At 34.9% G+C, this 15,438-nt stretch overlaps 1 protein-coding gene across 1 annotated transcript in view; it reads left to right on the top strand.

The window, feature by feature from the left end:
- The window catches only part of STAG1 (stromal antigen 1), a 397,763-nt gene that overhangs the window by 110,820 nt on the left and 271,505 nt on the right, over nucleotides 1-15,438 (top strand). Inside the window, exon 2 of the mRNA XM_055321295.1 lies at nucleotides 10,185-10,295. Coding sequence (XP_055177270.1) covers nucleotides 10,267-10,295 — 29 coding nt within the window. The 5' untranslated portion in view covers nucleotides 10,185-10,266. The remainder of the gene's footprint in view (nucleotides 1-10,184; nucleotides 10,296-15,438) is intronic.

Raw genomic sequence — 15,438 nt, 5'->3', positions numbered from 1 at the left:
CTTTGCATTTTCTTTTATTTGTGGAGAAAAGAGAAGCAGCCCAGCACATGCATGCGCATGCACGCACACACACACACACACACACACATATACATGTATATACGTGTTTATGGATGATGCTTTTGGTGTCATATATGACAACTCTTTACCTAACCCAGAAGACAGAGATTTTTGCAAACTTTCTATCTTCCAGTTTTGTGATTATAGCCATCCTAATGGGTGTACAAATATTACATTATGGTTTTGATTTGTATTTCTCTAGTATTTCTCTGGGACTAGTGATATTGAGCCTCTTTTAATGTGTTTGTTGGCCAGATACATATTTTCTTTGGAGAAGCGTCTACTCAAGTCCTTTGATAATTTTTTTAAAGATTTATTTATTTATTCATGAGAGAGAGAAAGAGAGAGAGAAGCAGGCTCCATGCCAGGAGCCCGACGTGGGACTTGATCCCGGGACTCCAGGATCGCACTCTGGGCCAAAGGCAGGTGCTAAACCACTGAGCCACCCAGGGATCCCTGTTTGATAATTTTTTAATTGGAATTTTATTTCTTGTTAGGTTTTAACAGTAATATTCTGGATAATAGATTCTTATCAGATATATGATTTGCACATATTTTTTCTCCATTCCTTTGCTTTCTCTTTTGTTTTTAAAAGATTTCCTTGTTTATTTTGAGAGAGAGAAAGCACGTGCACACACATGCTAGAACATGGGGAACAGAGGAGCAGATGAAGAGTGTCTTAAATAGACTCCTCACTGAGTGCAGAGTCCGCTGTAGGGGCTCCATCTCACAACCCTGTGATCACCACTTGAGCTGAAACCAAGAAGTGGTTGCTTTAATCAACTGTGCCACCCAGGCGCCCCTCCTTTGCTTGTTTTTTTTTTACTCCTTTGATAGTGTCCTTTGATGCACAGAAGTTTCTGATTTCTTTTTTAACATTTATTTGAGAGAGAGAGTGAGCTAGCTCTTGACAGACAGCACACTGACAAGCAGGGGAAGGGGCAGTGGGAGAGGGGAGAGAGAGAGAACCCCAAGTAGACTTCCCATTGAGCATAGAGCAAACTGGGGGCTTGATCCCAGGACCCATGAGATCATGATCTGAGCTGAAACCAGGAGCCAGTCACTAGACTGAGCCATACAAATAGCCCCACAAGTTTCTGATTTTGATGAAGTCTATCTTATCCATTTTTTTTCTTGCTGTCTGTGCTTTTGGTGTCCTGTGTAAAAAATTAATGCCACATTGAGTGTCATGAAGCTTTTGGTCTATGTTTTCTGAAAAGAGTTTAATGGTTTTAGCTCTTACATTTAGACGTTTGATCTGTTCTGAGTTAATTTTTGTGTATGATGTATGGTCAAGGTATAACTTCATTCTTTTGTATATGAATGTCTACTGTTCCAAGTATCATTTGTTGAAAAGACTGTCTTTTCCATATTGCTTGGTCTTGTCACCCTTGTGAAAATTCATTTGACATTATATGTGAGGATTTATTTTTGGGCTCTCATCTATTGCGTTTTTTTTTTTTCTTCTTTATGCCAGAAACACAGTCTTGATTATTGTCATTCTGTGGTATGTTTTGAAATCAGGAAGTATGAGACCTTCAGTTTTGGTCTTCTTTTTAAATATAGTTGTGGCTTTTAAGAGTTTCTTCCTTGAGATTTCATACAAATTTTGGATGGAATCTCCTATTTCTGCAGAAATGTAATTGGGCTATTGATAGCATTGTATTGAATCTGTACATTGTTATGAGGTTGACAGTATCCAAAACAGTAATAAGTTTTCCTATTCATGAACAATGGATGTCTTTCCATTTGTTGATGACATCTTTCATTTCTTTCAGCAGTGTTTTGTAGTTTTCAGTGTATAGGTGTTCTACCTTGGTTGTTTATTTTTATGTTTTATTCTTTCTGATAGCATTGCAAATGGAAATTTCCCTTTATTTCCTTCTTGATTTGTTCATTGTTAGTGAATAAAAACACAACCAGCTTTTTGTCTTAATTTTTGTATCCTGCACCATTGATATATTTATTCATTTTAATAAACAGTTGATTTTTTGTGTTATTCTCACCCTGTAACTTTTCTTTACTAGTACTTTGTTGCTGTTGATTCCCTATTTTCTGTATATAAAATATTATGCTGTCTGTGAATGGAGATAACTTAATTCTTTTTCTGTTGGGATGCTATTCATGTCTCTTTCTTGCCTAATTTTCTCTTATCTCTCACTAGAACATGTTATAGTACATGTTTAAAGCTTTGGTGAAAATGGACATTGTTATATTCTTCCTAATTTTAGTTGGAAAGCTTTTATTTTAATCTTTCACCATTTATATGAAGCTACCTATGTGTATTTCATAAGTGCCTTTGTCATATTAAGAAAGTTCCCTTTTTAGTTTTTAAAATGTTTTTATTATGAAAGAGTATTTGGCTTTTTGTTTTCCCTTGAGATTTTGCCAGATGCTTACTGTCATAAGTTGAGATGATCATGTAGTTCATTTTTCTTTTTTCTTTCTTTTTCTTTCTTTCTTTCTTTCTTTCTTTCTTTCTTTCTTTCTTTCTTTCTTTCTTTCTTTCTTTCTTTCTTCTTTCTTTCTTCTTCCTTCCTTCCTTCCTTCCTTCCTTCCTTCCTTCCTTCCTTCCTTCCTTCTTTTCTTTACTTTTTTTTCTTTTCTTTTTTCTTACTAATGTGTTAAATCAATCAGCGTTTCTAAGTTGAACCACTGTTGGATTCTTATAATAAATCTCACTTGTCTATGCCATTTATTACATTCAGTATGCAGTTGGATACTGTTTGCTAGGTTTTTGTTTTTGTTTTTGCTGTTAGGATTTTTTACATCAGCATAATCTGTTCAGATTTTCTGTTTTTCTTGAGCCAGTTTTGTTGGCAATTTGTGTGTTTCTAGGAATTGTCCATTTCATAGTGAGTTATGTAATTTATTGTCATACAGCTGTCCATTCTAGTAATCCTTTTATTTCTGTAAGGTGGATAGCAATATTCCTACCTGCATTTGTAATTATAGTCACATCTTTTATTCTTTGTACTTGGTGTATTTAAAGTCTTTTTTATTGATTTTTTTTAAAGAACCAATTTTTGATCTCAGTAATTTTTCTAGTGTCTATTTTCTCAGTAATTTTTCTAGTGTCTATTTTCTGTCTTCTGTAATTTTTATTTCTTCCTTTTTCAGACTTTAGGTTTAGTTGGCTCTTCATTTTTTCATTCCTTGTATTGTAGAGTTAGCTTGTTGAATTTAGTTTTCTTTTTTTTAAAGTGCAGCTAATACTGCCCTCAGAGCACTGCTTTTGCATCTCATTTTTTGTCATACAGTGTTTTTGTTTTCATATGTGTCAAAGTAGTCTTCTTTTATTCTTTCTTTGACCCATTAAGAATATGTTGTTTTATTTGCACATATTTGTGAATGTTCCAGTTTTTTTCCTGTTTTTCATATCTAACTCCTTTTCATTATGTTCAGGGAAGACACATCCTGTGATTCTATCATTTAAAATTTACTGAGACCCTGTGTGAAAAATTAGCTATTCTGGAGAATGTTGTATTTGTATTTCAGAATAATGTATATTCTGTTTTTGGGTATAGTGTTACATATATTTTAGGTCTAGTGGGTTTATGGTGCTGTTCCTTTCCTTTGTTTCCTCATTGCTCTTTTGTCTGACACTGTGTTTAGTTAAAAGTGGTTTATTATTATTATTTTTTTAAATCTTTTTTTTTTTTAATTTGTGATAGTCTCAGAGAGAGAGAGAGAGAGAGAGAGAGAGGCACAGAGACACAGGCAGAGGGAGAAGCAGGCTCCATGCACCGGGAGCCCGACGTGGGACTCGATCCCGGGTCTCCAGGATCGTGCCCTGGGCCAAAGGCAGGCGCCAAACCGCTGCACCACCCAGGGATCCCCCTAAAAGTGGTTTATTGAAATCATTATTATAGTACTGTTTCTTCCTCAGTTCTGTCATTGTTTCACGTATTTTGAACTGTGCTGTTTGGTATATATATGTTTATGATTGTCTTATATTTTGATGAATTGGTCAATTTTGCTCAAATATGTTCTTTTATCTCTTATAAAAGTTTGGACTAAAATTTTATTTTGTTTCACATTCACATAACTACTCCAACTTTCTTTTGGTGACTAATTGAATAGAATATCTTTTTGCATGTTCTTATTTTCAACTTCTTTGTGTATCTAAGTCTAAAATGAGTCTGTTGTAGACAGCATATAATTGGATCAATTTTTAAAAATCTCTATTATGCCAATCTGTCTCTTAACTCTGGATGAATTTAATGTTAGCCTAAAAAGTAAAACTGCTGGTTATTTTACCAGCAAAAGATAGGTTTATTTGGGAGTAACAGAGAATTGTAATTTGGGACGAGCAAGCTATAGCAAAAGTATAGGGAAGTTGGAAGAACAAAGAAAAGGTATGCCCTTTTACAGAGGAAAGGGAGAAGTTGGGAGGGTTATAAACAGAAAGTTCATCGGTGTAAACTCAGAATTCTAAGTATAGTGGCTTCACATTGGCTGAGTGTTGTCTCTGATTGGCTTGTCTATTGCAGGTAGAGTAAGTAACCTTCCTTTGTCCTGCTGGGATAGTAAAGCAGTATTTACATGTAATGTTCATCTCTTTCTGTTGGATCTACAATTAATGTTGAGCACTGTGTGTGAATGTCTTTTGCTAGTTTCCCAACTCCATTCTAAACGATGTTTCTTTTTATTCACAAATATGTTTAAAATGATTGCTGATAAGGAAGGACTTTTGCTAGCGAAACAGTTGTGTTTCACTATTTGTGTTCTTTATGTATTATTTCTTCTTGCTGCTCACTGCCTCCATCACTACCCTTTTTTGTATTTGATCTTTTTCTAATGTACCATTTTCATTTTTACTTTCACTATATTTTAAAATTATTTTCTTAATAATTATCCTGGTGATTATAATTAATATTCTAAATTTATACACATTTAGTTTGAATTGATAATAGCTTAGATTTAATAACATAAAATTCTGATACTATAGCCATCCCTCTCCCTTATGTTACTGTTATAAATTATATCTTATTTTTTGTGTGTGATTCCAGTATTATTAACATACAGTGTTATATTAGCTCCAGGTGTACAATATAGTGATTAAACAATTCTCTACATTTCTCAGTGCTCAGTGCTCATCGTGATAAGGTTACGCTTAATTTCCTTCACCTATTTTATCCACCCCCATCCACCTCTCTTCTGGTAACCATTAGTTTGTTCTTTATACGAACAAACCTCTTATGAGTCTGCTTTTTTGGTTTGTCTCTTTCTTTCTTTATTTTCAGTCTCTTTTCTTCCTTTATTTTTACATTTTTTGATTCCACGTATGATTGAAATCACATGGTATTTGTCTTTCTCTGACTTATTTTGTATTCTCTAGATCTATCCTTGTTGCAAGTGGTAGGATTTCATTCTTTTTTATGGCTGAGTGATACTTGTATATACCACTTACCCTTTATGTATTTAACTACTGATGGACACTTCGGCTATTTCCATAATTTGGCTACTTTAAATAATGCTGTAGTAAACACAAAGTTCTCATATATTTTTGAGTTAATGTTTTCATATTCTTCAGGTAAATGCCGAGTAGTGGAATTATTGGATCATATGGTAGTTCTGTTTTTAATTTTTTGCAGAACCTCCATACTGTTTTCCACAGCAGCCGCACCAGTTTGCATTCCACATCTTCACCAACACTTGTTTCTTGTGTTTTTGAATTAGTTGTTTTCACTGGTATGAGGTATTACCTCATTGTTATTTTGATTTGTGTTTCCCTGATAATAAGTGACGTTGGACATCTTTTCATGTGCGTTTTGGCCCTTCTGTATGTCGTCTTTGGAGGAATGTTTCTTCATGTCTTCTGTTTATTTTGTTTAGATGCTAACCCTTTAACAGATACGTCACTTGCAGATATCTTCTCCCATTCAGTAAGATGTCTTTTAATCTTTCAGTGTGCAGAAACTTTTCCTTTTAATATAGGTCTAATAGTTTATTTTTGCTTTTATTTCCCTTTTCTTAGGGGACATCTAGAAAAATGTTGCTTCAGCTAATGTCATAGAAATTATTTCCTGTCTGTTGTCCTAGGGTTTTTTTTTTTTTTTTATTTTAAATTTCAGATCTCACATCTGGGTACTTAATCTATTTGAGTTTGTTTCTTTGTATGATGTAAGAATGTGGTCCAGTTTCATTCTTAAGTATGTAGCTGTCCAATTTTCCCAAAACTGTAAATTATATCTTTATACATTGCATGTCTAGTAACATAGTTACATAATTATTGTGTGTGTGTGTGTGTGTGTGTATAAGTCTTAGAGGAAATAAAAATATAAATTACAGGATAAAATTCAGTAATATTGGCTTCTGTATTTTCCTCTGTAGTTAATTTTTACCAGTGTTCTTTTTTCTTTCTTTTTTTTTTTTAATTTTTTATTTATTTATGACAGTCACAGAGAGAGAGAGGCAGAGACACAGGCAGAGGGAGAAGCAGGCTCCATGCACCGGGAGCCTGATGTGGGATTCGATCCCGGGTCTCCAGGATCGCGCCCTGGGCCAAAGACAGGCGCCAAACCACTGCGCCACCCAGGGATCCCAGTGTTCTTTTTTCTTTAGATGGCTTCATGTTATTGCCTGTTTCTTTTTATTTTTCTGCGAAGGACTCCTGTTAGCAATTCTTGTAGGGTTTTTTTTGTTTTTGTTTTTGTTTTTTTTTTTTTTTTTTAATTCTTGTAGGTTAGGTGAGGTCTAGCAACAAAGTTTCCTGAACTTTTGTTTTTCTAGGAATGTCTTCATTTTTTTCCCACTTATGAGGGATAGTTTGCTAGATATAGAATTTTTGTTTGGCAGATTTTCCCCAACACTTTAGGTCTGTCATCCAACTGCCTTCTAGTTTACATGGTTTCTGATGAGAAATTGGCTGTTATTCTTACTGAAGATTAGTTGTATGTAATGAGTCATTTCTGTTTTACTTCTTTCAATGTTTTCTTATTGTCTTTACCTTTTATTATTTGATTGTAGTTTATATCTGTGAATCTCTTTTGCGTTTGTCCTACTTAGAGTTGACATTCCTGATTTTGCAGATTTCTATATTTGGTGAAAATTGGTAAGTTTTTCACCACTATCAAGACAGTCTTTCAACTCCCCTTTCTTTATGTTCTTCTGGAAGTCTACCTTTCTTCTTCTGAAAGTCTCAGCCCGATATCTGTGCTTATTCAGAGATGGTTTCTGTCAACCTCTTCTTTCCTTGTCAATGGGCCATAATTCCTTTTCTTTGTATGTTTTGTGTTTGTCGTTGTTAAAAACTGGACCTTTTCAGTATTATAATACGATAATACTAGACACTAGATTATTTTTTTTCCCCAGGGTTTATTTCCTCTTGAGATCTGCAGCCATCTGCTTAGTGACTTTTTAAAAGTATTTTTTTAAATGACTGTACTCTGTGTCGTGTGTGGTAACTGAAATTTTGTGATTTCCATACTCAGCAGTTAACTTACTGATTTTTTAAGCCAGTAGGAGTCAAAAGGAAAAAAAAAAAACCAATCTTTTGGTGTTTGCTGAGTTATTCCCTCAAAGGTTAGCCATGCTGCTTACTTCTTTGCCCTAGTCTTCACCTTATGCTTGCACAGAGGCCCAGTGATTAGCTAGAGTTGCAAGCCTGTAGTACTCTCATATCTTGTGTTATGTATGCTTCTGTCCCTGGTATAGGTGATTAATGATTTAAAGCCTTTGAGCCCCATCATATCTTCCTTCTATCCTCTTTATTCTAAAGCTTTTCAGATTGTCTGCTGTTTTTCATACTCCCACTGTCTGTTGCCTCAGGCAGCTGCCTTGTAGTATGTTTTCAGCTCCTTTGGAAAGATGACATCTGAGAAGCCCTTCAAAAGACACAACTATAATTTTTGGGAATAAGATCCGTGTTGCTTTCTTTGCTACCATTAAGCTGAATCAGGAATTTGGTCTGTCATCCTTACGGGCACTGTTGATCTGGGGGAGGGGAGTTGGTAGATAAATATGCAAAAATGTTACAGTGCTTTCTTTCCATACTTAGTAGGCTCTTTATTACGTACACTTTGTTATAGTCTTTATTAGATTTCAGATGTTGTCTGTAAAATTTGATTTTGTCAGTTTTGCAAACTTAAGACTTGCTTTACTAAGAGGCTGGTTATTGGAGCTTCTATTCTTCCATTTTCCAGAACATCAATCCTTTCTTCCATTTTTGAAGATTATTATCACTAAGTATATAAATCAGTATTTACTTTTTTTCTTTCAGCACTTGAAAGATGTTATTGCATTGACTTTCAGTTTATATAGTTTTCAAAAAGAGTCTCATGAAGTTCTTATCTTTGTTTTTCTATATGTGAGAGAATCTTTTTCTTTAGCTCTCTTTTTAATTGTCTCCTTAACTTCAGATTTTAGCAGTAAATATATTTCAGGATATTTATTCTAGTTGGGAATTCTCTGATTCCATTTGTGTTTTAATATCTTACATTATTTTTGAAAAGTTCTTCTCTATTAATCTCTTTTACTCTGTTTTTTTCTCTCTTGGGATTCCAAACATATATATTTATTTTATTCTATTTGATACTGTATCATAGCTCATCTTGGATGCTGTATTTTGTTTCACTTTCCCTCCTTTTTTTTTTTTTTTCTTTGATAGGCTTTATTTTTTTTAGGGGAGTTTTATGTTCACAACAGGCTTGAACACGTGGTAGAGAGATTTCCTCTATACCCTAGTTCCTACATGCCTACAGCCTCCCTCACTTTCAAGTTTTCATACCAGAGTGGTACATCGGTTATAATCAGTGAACCTACATTGACATGTCATTATCATCTGAAGTTCATAGTTTACATTAGGGTATACTTTTCGCGTTGTATAGTCTATGGGTTTTAATAAAGGGGCAGACAGAGAGGAGAGAGAAACCCAAGCAGACTCCATGCTTAGCGCAGAACCCAATGCAGGGCTTGATCCCAAGATCCCAGGATCATGACCTGAGCCAGAACTGAGAGTTGGACGCTTAACTGCCTAAGCCACCCAGGTGCCCCTAGGGGCAACTTTAAATAAAGCTGCTATAAACATCCTCGTGTACATTTTTGTGTAGAATTAAGCTTTTAATTTATTTGGATAAATATCAAGGACTGTGTATGACAGTAGTACTGATTGATCATATCATAGTCTGTATATTCTGTATTCATTTTACTTTAAAATATTTTTTTTCAAAGGATTTAAGTAGACATTTTCTCTAAGAAGACATTAATGACCAATGGGTAGATGGAAACGGTGTTTAACATTACTAATTATCAGCAAAATGCAATCAGAACCACAAGGAAATACTACCTCATAATTGTTAGAATGTCTGTTATCAGAAAGTTAGGGGTATATGCTGGTGAGGTAGAGAAAACTGAACCTTTTACAGTGTTGGTGGGAATATAAACTAAGAAAGCTTCTATAGGAAATGGTATGGAGGTTTCTCAAACAATTAAAACTACCATGTGATCCAGCAGTCTTACTTTGAGTCCATTTCCAAAGGAAGTGAAATTATCATCCTGAAAACATGTCTGTATTCTCATGTTTATGACAACATTATAGTTGCCAAGTTACAGAAAATTTAAATGGTTATTGATGAATGAATAAATAAAAGCTGGTGCATATTTTACATACAATGGAATATTATTTCGTCTTACAGGAAATCTTGTCATCTGTGACAACATGGATGAACCTGGAGGACATTACGCTAAGTGAAATAAGTCAGAAAAAGAGAAATATCAAATGGCATCACTTACATAAGTCGAATTCATAGAGAGTAGAAAGTCTTTGCCAAGGACTGGGGGTGTTTGAAATAGTAAGAGACTGGTTAAGGGGTAAAGCTTTCAGTTTCAGATGAATATGGTCTGAAGATCTAATGTGTAATGTGGTAACATACAGTTGATAACACTGAATTATATAATGGAAATTCGCTGAGAGTAGAATTTAAGTGTTTTCACAGTCGGAAAAGAAGGTATATATGTGAGGTGATGGATATATTAATTAATTTGATGGGGAAAGCCCTTCACAATGTGTACATGTATCAAATCATCACATATGCATTAAATATTGTACGGTTTTATTTATCAATTATATCTTAGTAAAGCTGGAAATAAAATAATTGTCTTTTTCTTTTTTTAATTAACAGGATTGACGTTGAGGTTATTTAAGAAGTTTTGAATTGTACAGCCTTGATTCCTTTGCTCCATTGTGGAAAGACCTCTTCAGCAATGATTACTTCAGAGTTACCAGTGTTACAGTAAGTATTACAGTTTTCTTATGTTTTTTTTTTTTTTTTTTTTTTGTTTATGATAGTTACAGAGAGAGAGAGAGAGGCAGAGACACAGGCAGAGGGAGAAGCAGGCTCCATGCACCGGGAGCCCGACGTGGGATTCGATCCCGGGTCTCCAGGATCGCGCCCTGGGCCAAAGGCAGGCGCCATACCGCTGCGCCACCCAGGGATCCCATGTTTTAAAAAAATATGACATTTATGTATGAAATGCTTTCTTTAATAAGACCTATCAAATAGGTTCTCTGATATTTGACCAATATGCCTGAGATCAAACAGCTGTTAGATTGTACAATTACCATATCTGTGCATGACCCTTGCTATTGTAATAGCAGTATTTTTGTGGTATTGAATAAAGATGTTACTGTCCTTATCAGGAGTCTCCACACAATGATCCACGGACCAAATCTGGAATGCTGCCTGGTTTTTTTGTTTTTTTTTTTTTCTTTGTTTTATAAATAAAGTGTTACCAATACAGAGCTACTCTCTTTCTTTTACAAATTCTTTGACTGCTTTTGTGCCAGAAGTTGTGATAGTGAATTGCCTGCAAAATGTAAATATTTTTTTGGACTGTTTATAGAAGTTTATTAACTCCTACATCATACTGTTTCTCTGACCCATACTCTCCCACCTCCCTCACCTTCTTTTCCTTAGATTGATGATGTTGGGCCGTTCTGGTTGCATTGGCATTTCTGGTAGCATCTCATTAGATTTGTTGGAGTTCTAGGACAGATCTAGAATTGGGTTTTATTTTGTATTCATTGGGAAATTCATTGTAGTAGCAGATAGTTTTCCTTTTGTAGATTTCATCAGGCTGCAAATTAGGAATCTGCATACTGTGATCTTCTATGAGAAAAATGGTTTAAATATAATGAAAATGATTTAACAGTTTATGTAATTATTTATATTTTTATTGTCCCAGTTCATTTATATACCTCTTTCCTAAGATCTTGTCTAAGAGATCATAGGCACTTTTTAATTGGTTACCTGGCCTTGTTTTTTTCCTCCAGGTATCTAAGACAAAGAAAAGCTGTCTAAATTTCTTTACCTGCTTGAAAAAACTATCAGTACCTGGGACGCTTGGGTGGCTCAGCGCTTGAGCATCTGTCTTTGGCTCAGGGCATGATCCTGGGGTCGGGATCAAGTCCCACATTGGGCTCCTTGCTGGGAGCCTGCTTCTCCCTCTGTCTCTGCCTCTCTCTCTCTCTCTCTCTCTCTCTCTCTCTCTCTCTCTCTCTCTTTCTCTGTGTCTATCATGAATAAATAAATAAAATCTTTAAAGAAAAAAAAAAGAAAAAGTATCCGTACCTATGTTTCTTTTTCCACCCAAATATAGGAGATGAAATTTAAGCCCTTTCTAATTAGTTAACTCATGTGTTTTAATACTCTCTAACTTGAAGAATTTTGGAAATGTCCACAATAATATTTTCTTCTTCTTCTTTTTTAATCTTTGTCCTACCTGCAGTGCCTACTTACCTCTACTCTTACCTGGCTAGCTCACTAATCCTGTAGGTCTTAGCTGATGTGCCATGCCTCCAGTAAAGCTCCTCTTTCCCCTCAGAGTTGGGGTCGGTTAGGAAATGTTCTTTGCTTTTCTTCTAGCACTACACTTAACAGAATAACCCTAGTTTCTGCCTAAACTGCACTTTTTAATCTTATACCATTGAGTATTAGGTAGGCCCATTAGAAAATATGTCTTTAATTAAATATGGGACAGAGGTTGTATTTAAGTAAATACTGTATTTAAAGAGATGTATCAGCACAGTAGTATTTAACATCATTTTCTTGTGAATGTAAACCTGTATTATGATTATGGATAGTGCGTAGTTGTGATCTGTTAGGTGGGTAAATTAACTTTGCTTTCAATCTGTCAGTGGGAGATAGTACTCTTGGCCATGTTGAGATCTAGGGAACATTTATTGGGGCATACAGTTCTTTGAGGATTTTGACAGATATTTTAGCAGCATATGTTACCTTGTTTAATCCAGCCGGCAATACTGTGTCTGCATTATAAGTGAAAGGAGATGTATTTCTTTGTGTCTGTAAATGTTAGTTTCCTTCATTTGTAAAGTGAAGACAAAAAATTAGAAATCAGTCTTGGGGTGCCTGGGTGGCTCAGTTGATTTCAGCTCTTGATCTCAGGGTTGTTAATTCAAGCCTCATTTTGGGCTCGATGCTGAACGTGGAGCCTACTTAAAGAAAAAGAAAAGAAATTGATGTCTACAGTGTCTTTAAAAACAAAAATATTCTGACTCAGTTCTTAATATTTAGTTCAGTAATGGTTTTTATAAGTAGATCAAGAAAGGTAATTCCTGTGAGTGAACTTGTTATTTCTTGGCTTACTTAGATATTATTATCACTGATGCATTTGTCACCTTAGTGATGTTTTTACTATTAGGCATTGTGAAATATTATCAGTTACCACATATTTTTATATTTTCCTACGTAGTATAGTACCTGAAAGTATGTTAGTTTCTGGGGAGAAAGAACATGTAGTAGAGATTCAGTCTGTGGTGGTATGAAGCTTATATAAATAGGTATAAATGACATAATCATAAATGTATAGATCTGCTATTGTGGGTGCTAGGAAGGTAAATTAGAGAATTTTTTGAAAAATTTCCATATGCCTTGATTTAGCTACTTTCCTATGGAAAAGACAGTTGAGCTTAACTGAAGCAGATGAAAGGTTTGAGAAGAAGGGATCAGGGTATTAATTTTAGACTGAAGATATGGCATGTATAGAGATCTTGAGTTAGGAGAAACCATGGTATGTTTGAGAGACTGAAACAAAGCTCTTCTTTCTTTTCTTTCTTCAGGGTTGGGGATGGAGAGTGACATGAGATTAAGGCTTGTGAGTAGAGTGGGGCTGTATCATACAGGAACCTTCTTAAATGATATTAGGAATTTTGAGTTTTTCTTTTTAGGGACAGTAGGAAGTCACTTTAGGATTTTAAGCATGAAAGAGATGCATGGAGAGATTTAGAAAATCACTCCTAGGGTAGTATAGTGGTTATTTGGCAATAGTTGAAGCAAGGAGACCTATTAGGAGGAGGATATGTAGTATGCAAACCAGTTATATTGACAACTTGAACCGAAGTAATTACAGTGCAAATGGAGGGATGTAGACAGAATTTAGAGAGTTTTAGGGAGTAAAATTTATTTTTTTATCTGATTCTTCAATTCTTTTAATTACTCTTTAGTAGTCTTATAAATGTGAACATTAGTCAGTAACAGGACCTTGTAGGTTTTTTGCAGCAGTAGGTCAAAGTTTGAATTTTTTTTTAAAAGGTTTTATTTATTTACTCATGAGAAACACACAGAGGCAGAGACATAGGCAGAGGGAGAAGCAGGTTCTCAGCGGGGACCCCAATGCGGAACGCAATCCCAGGACTCTGGGAGCATGACCTGAGCCAAAGGCAGACACTCAATTACTGAGCTACCCAGGCGCCCTGAAAATTTGAAATTTTGATCAAACATTCTGTGTCTGTTCTAGAGAGAAATTTGTTACTGTGTAATCAGAGTTACTGTACAAGAACAATTGTTTTAGCTCTGTAATAGTGTAAATCTAGAGACAGATGGGGCATTTCCGTGGCTCAATCAGTTAAGTGTCTGCCTTCAGCTCAGAGCATGATTTCAGGGTGCCAGCACTGGGCTCCCTGCACAGCTGGGAGTCTGCTTCCCCTTTTGTGCTCTCTCTCCCTCTCTTGCTCACTCTTAAATAAATAAATAAAATCTTTAAAGTAAAATAAAGTTAGAGATAGTCTAAGTGCTCACTGATAGGGAAGTAATTAAATAAATTTCCTATGTATCGTGGAGTACTATTCAGGAATTCTGTGTATTGGTATGGAAGATTCTTATTAATTAAAAAATTTAAAACTGAAATATAGTTAGAAGAAGAAAGTAAAACAATAAAATAAATACAATATTTTGATATGTATTTATATATGCAAAAACATAAATAGGGCAGGGTAGTGCTCACACTGTTAAAAATGTTATGCTGCAGGTTGGGATTCAGAGTTAGTTTGTGGTAATGTGAAACTCTTCCTTGTATTCTTATGTACTTGCTATTGCTTGAAATTAAAAAAATTATATATGTGTTACATATTCTAATAAACATGCATACTAATTGGAATGTATTAGTAATTGTTGGTAATAGCCATCACCATTTAAATTGGCTGCAGTTGGCAGAATTAGAAAATAAATTGTATCTTTTTCATATCAGTAAACTGTAGTGCTCAAGGATAAATTATTTCACTAACACATTACATATTATATGCTAGAACAAACCTGTTCTTATAGTTGCTTTGTGATTTAAAGTATCAAAAGCACTAGTAGATTTTGTTCACAAATGAGCAAAAGGAAAACATAATATTTGCGGTCTAGTATTCTGTTATGGAGATAGAGAATTCAAGTTTACCTTGAGATCTAAGTGGACTGTGCCATCTCCTAGGTATGTGACTATGAACAAGATTATCACATTTTCAGATCTTTCATTTGTTTATCTATATTGATATAATAATGTTTTTTTTTTTTTTTAATTTTTATTTATTTATGATAGTCACAGAGAGAGAGAGAGAGAGAGAGGCAGAGGGAGAAGCAGGCTCCATGCACCGGGAGCCCGACGTGGGATTCAATCCCGGGTCTCCAGGATCGCGCCCTGGGCCAAAGGCAGGCGCTAAACCGCTGCGCCACCCAAGGATCCCATAATAATGTTTTCTTACAAGGTTTTTGTGCATATTGTAGATATGCACTTAGATATAAGTAGCACACGGGTATATCTTAACATAATCTATTTGGTCTATATTAAGGAAGAAAGTATGATTTGTTCTTTATCCGAGATGAATAAGATGAACTAGATCAGAAATTGATGACTGTTAGTGGCTCAGATTCCTGCTTTTATGAATATTATTGGACTGCAGCCATGTCTATTCACTTACATATTAGGTATGGCTGTATTCAGGCTATGATGCTAGAGTTGAGTGGTAGAGAGATTTTCAAATCCCCAACCCTAATATATTTACGGTGTAGCCCTGGACTAGATCAATATTATTTATAATTTTATTTTATCTTTTTTTTATTTTTTTATTTTTATGATAGTCACACAGAGAGAGAG

Source organism: Nyctereutes procyonoides, unplaced genomic scaffold (assembly GCF_905146905.1).
Source record: "Nyctereutes procyonoides isolate TBG_1078 unplaced genomic scaffold, NYPRO_anot_genome, whole genome shotgun sequence".
In the NCBI taxonomy this organism is placed as follows: Eukaryota; Metazoa; Chordata; class Mammalia; order Carnivora; family Canidae; genus Nyctereutes; species Nyctereutes procyonoides.
Note: the sequence above shows the minus strand (reverse complement) of the source record. Positions and strands in the feature narration are given on the sequence as shown.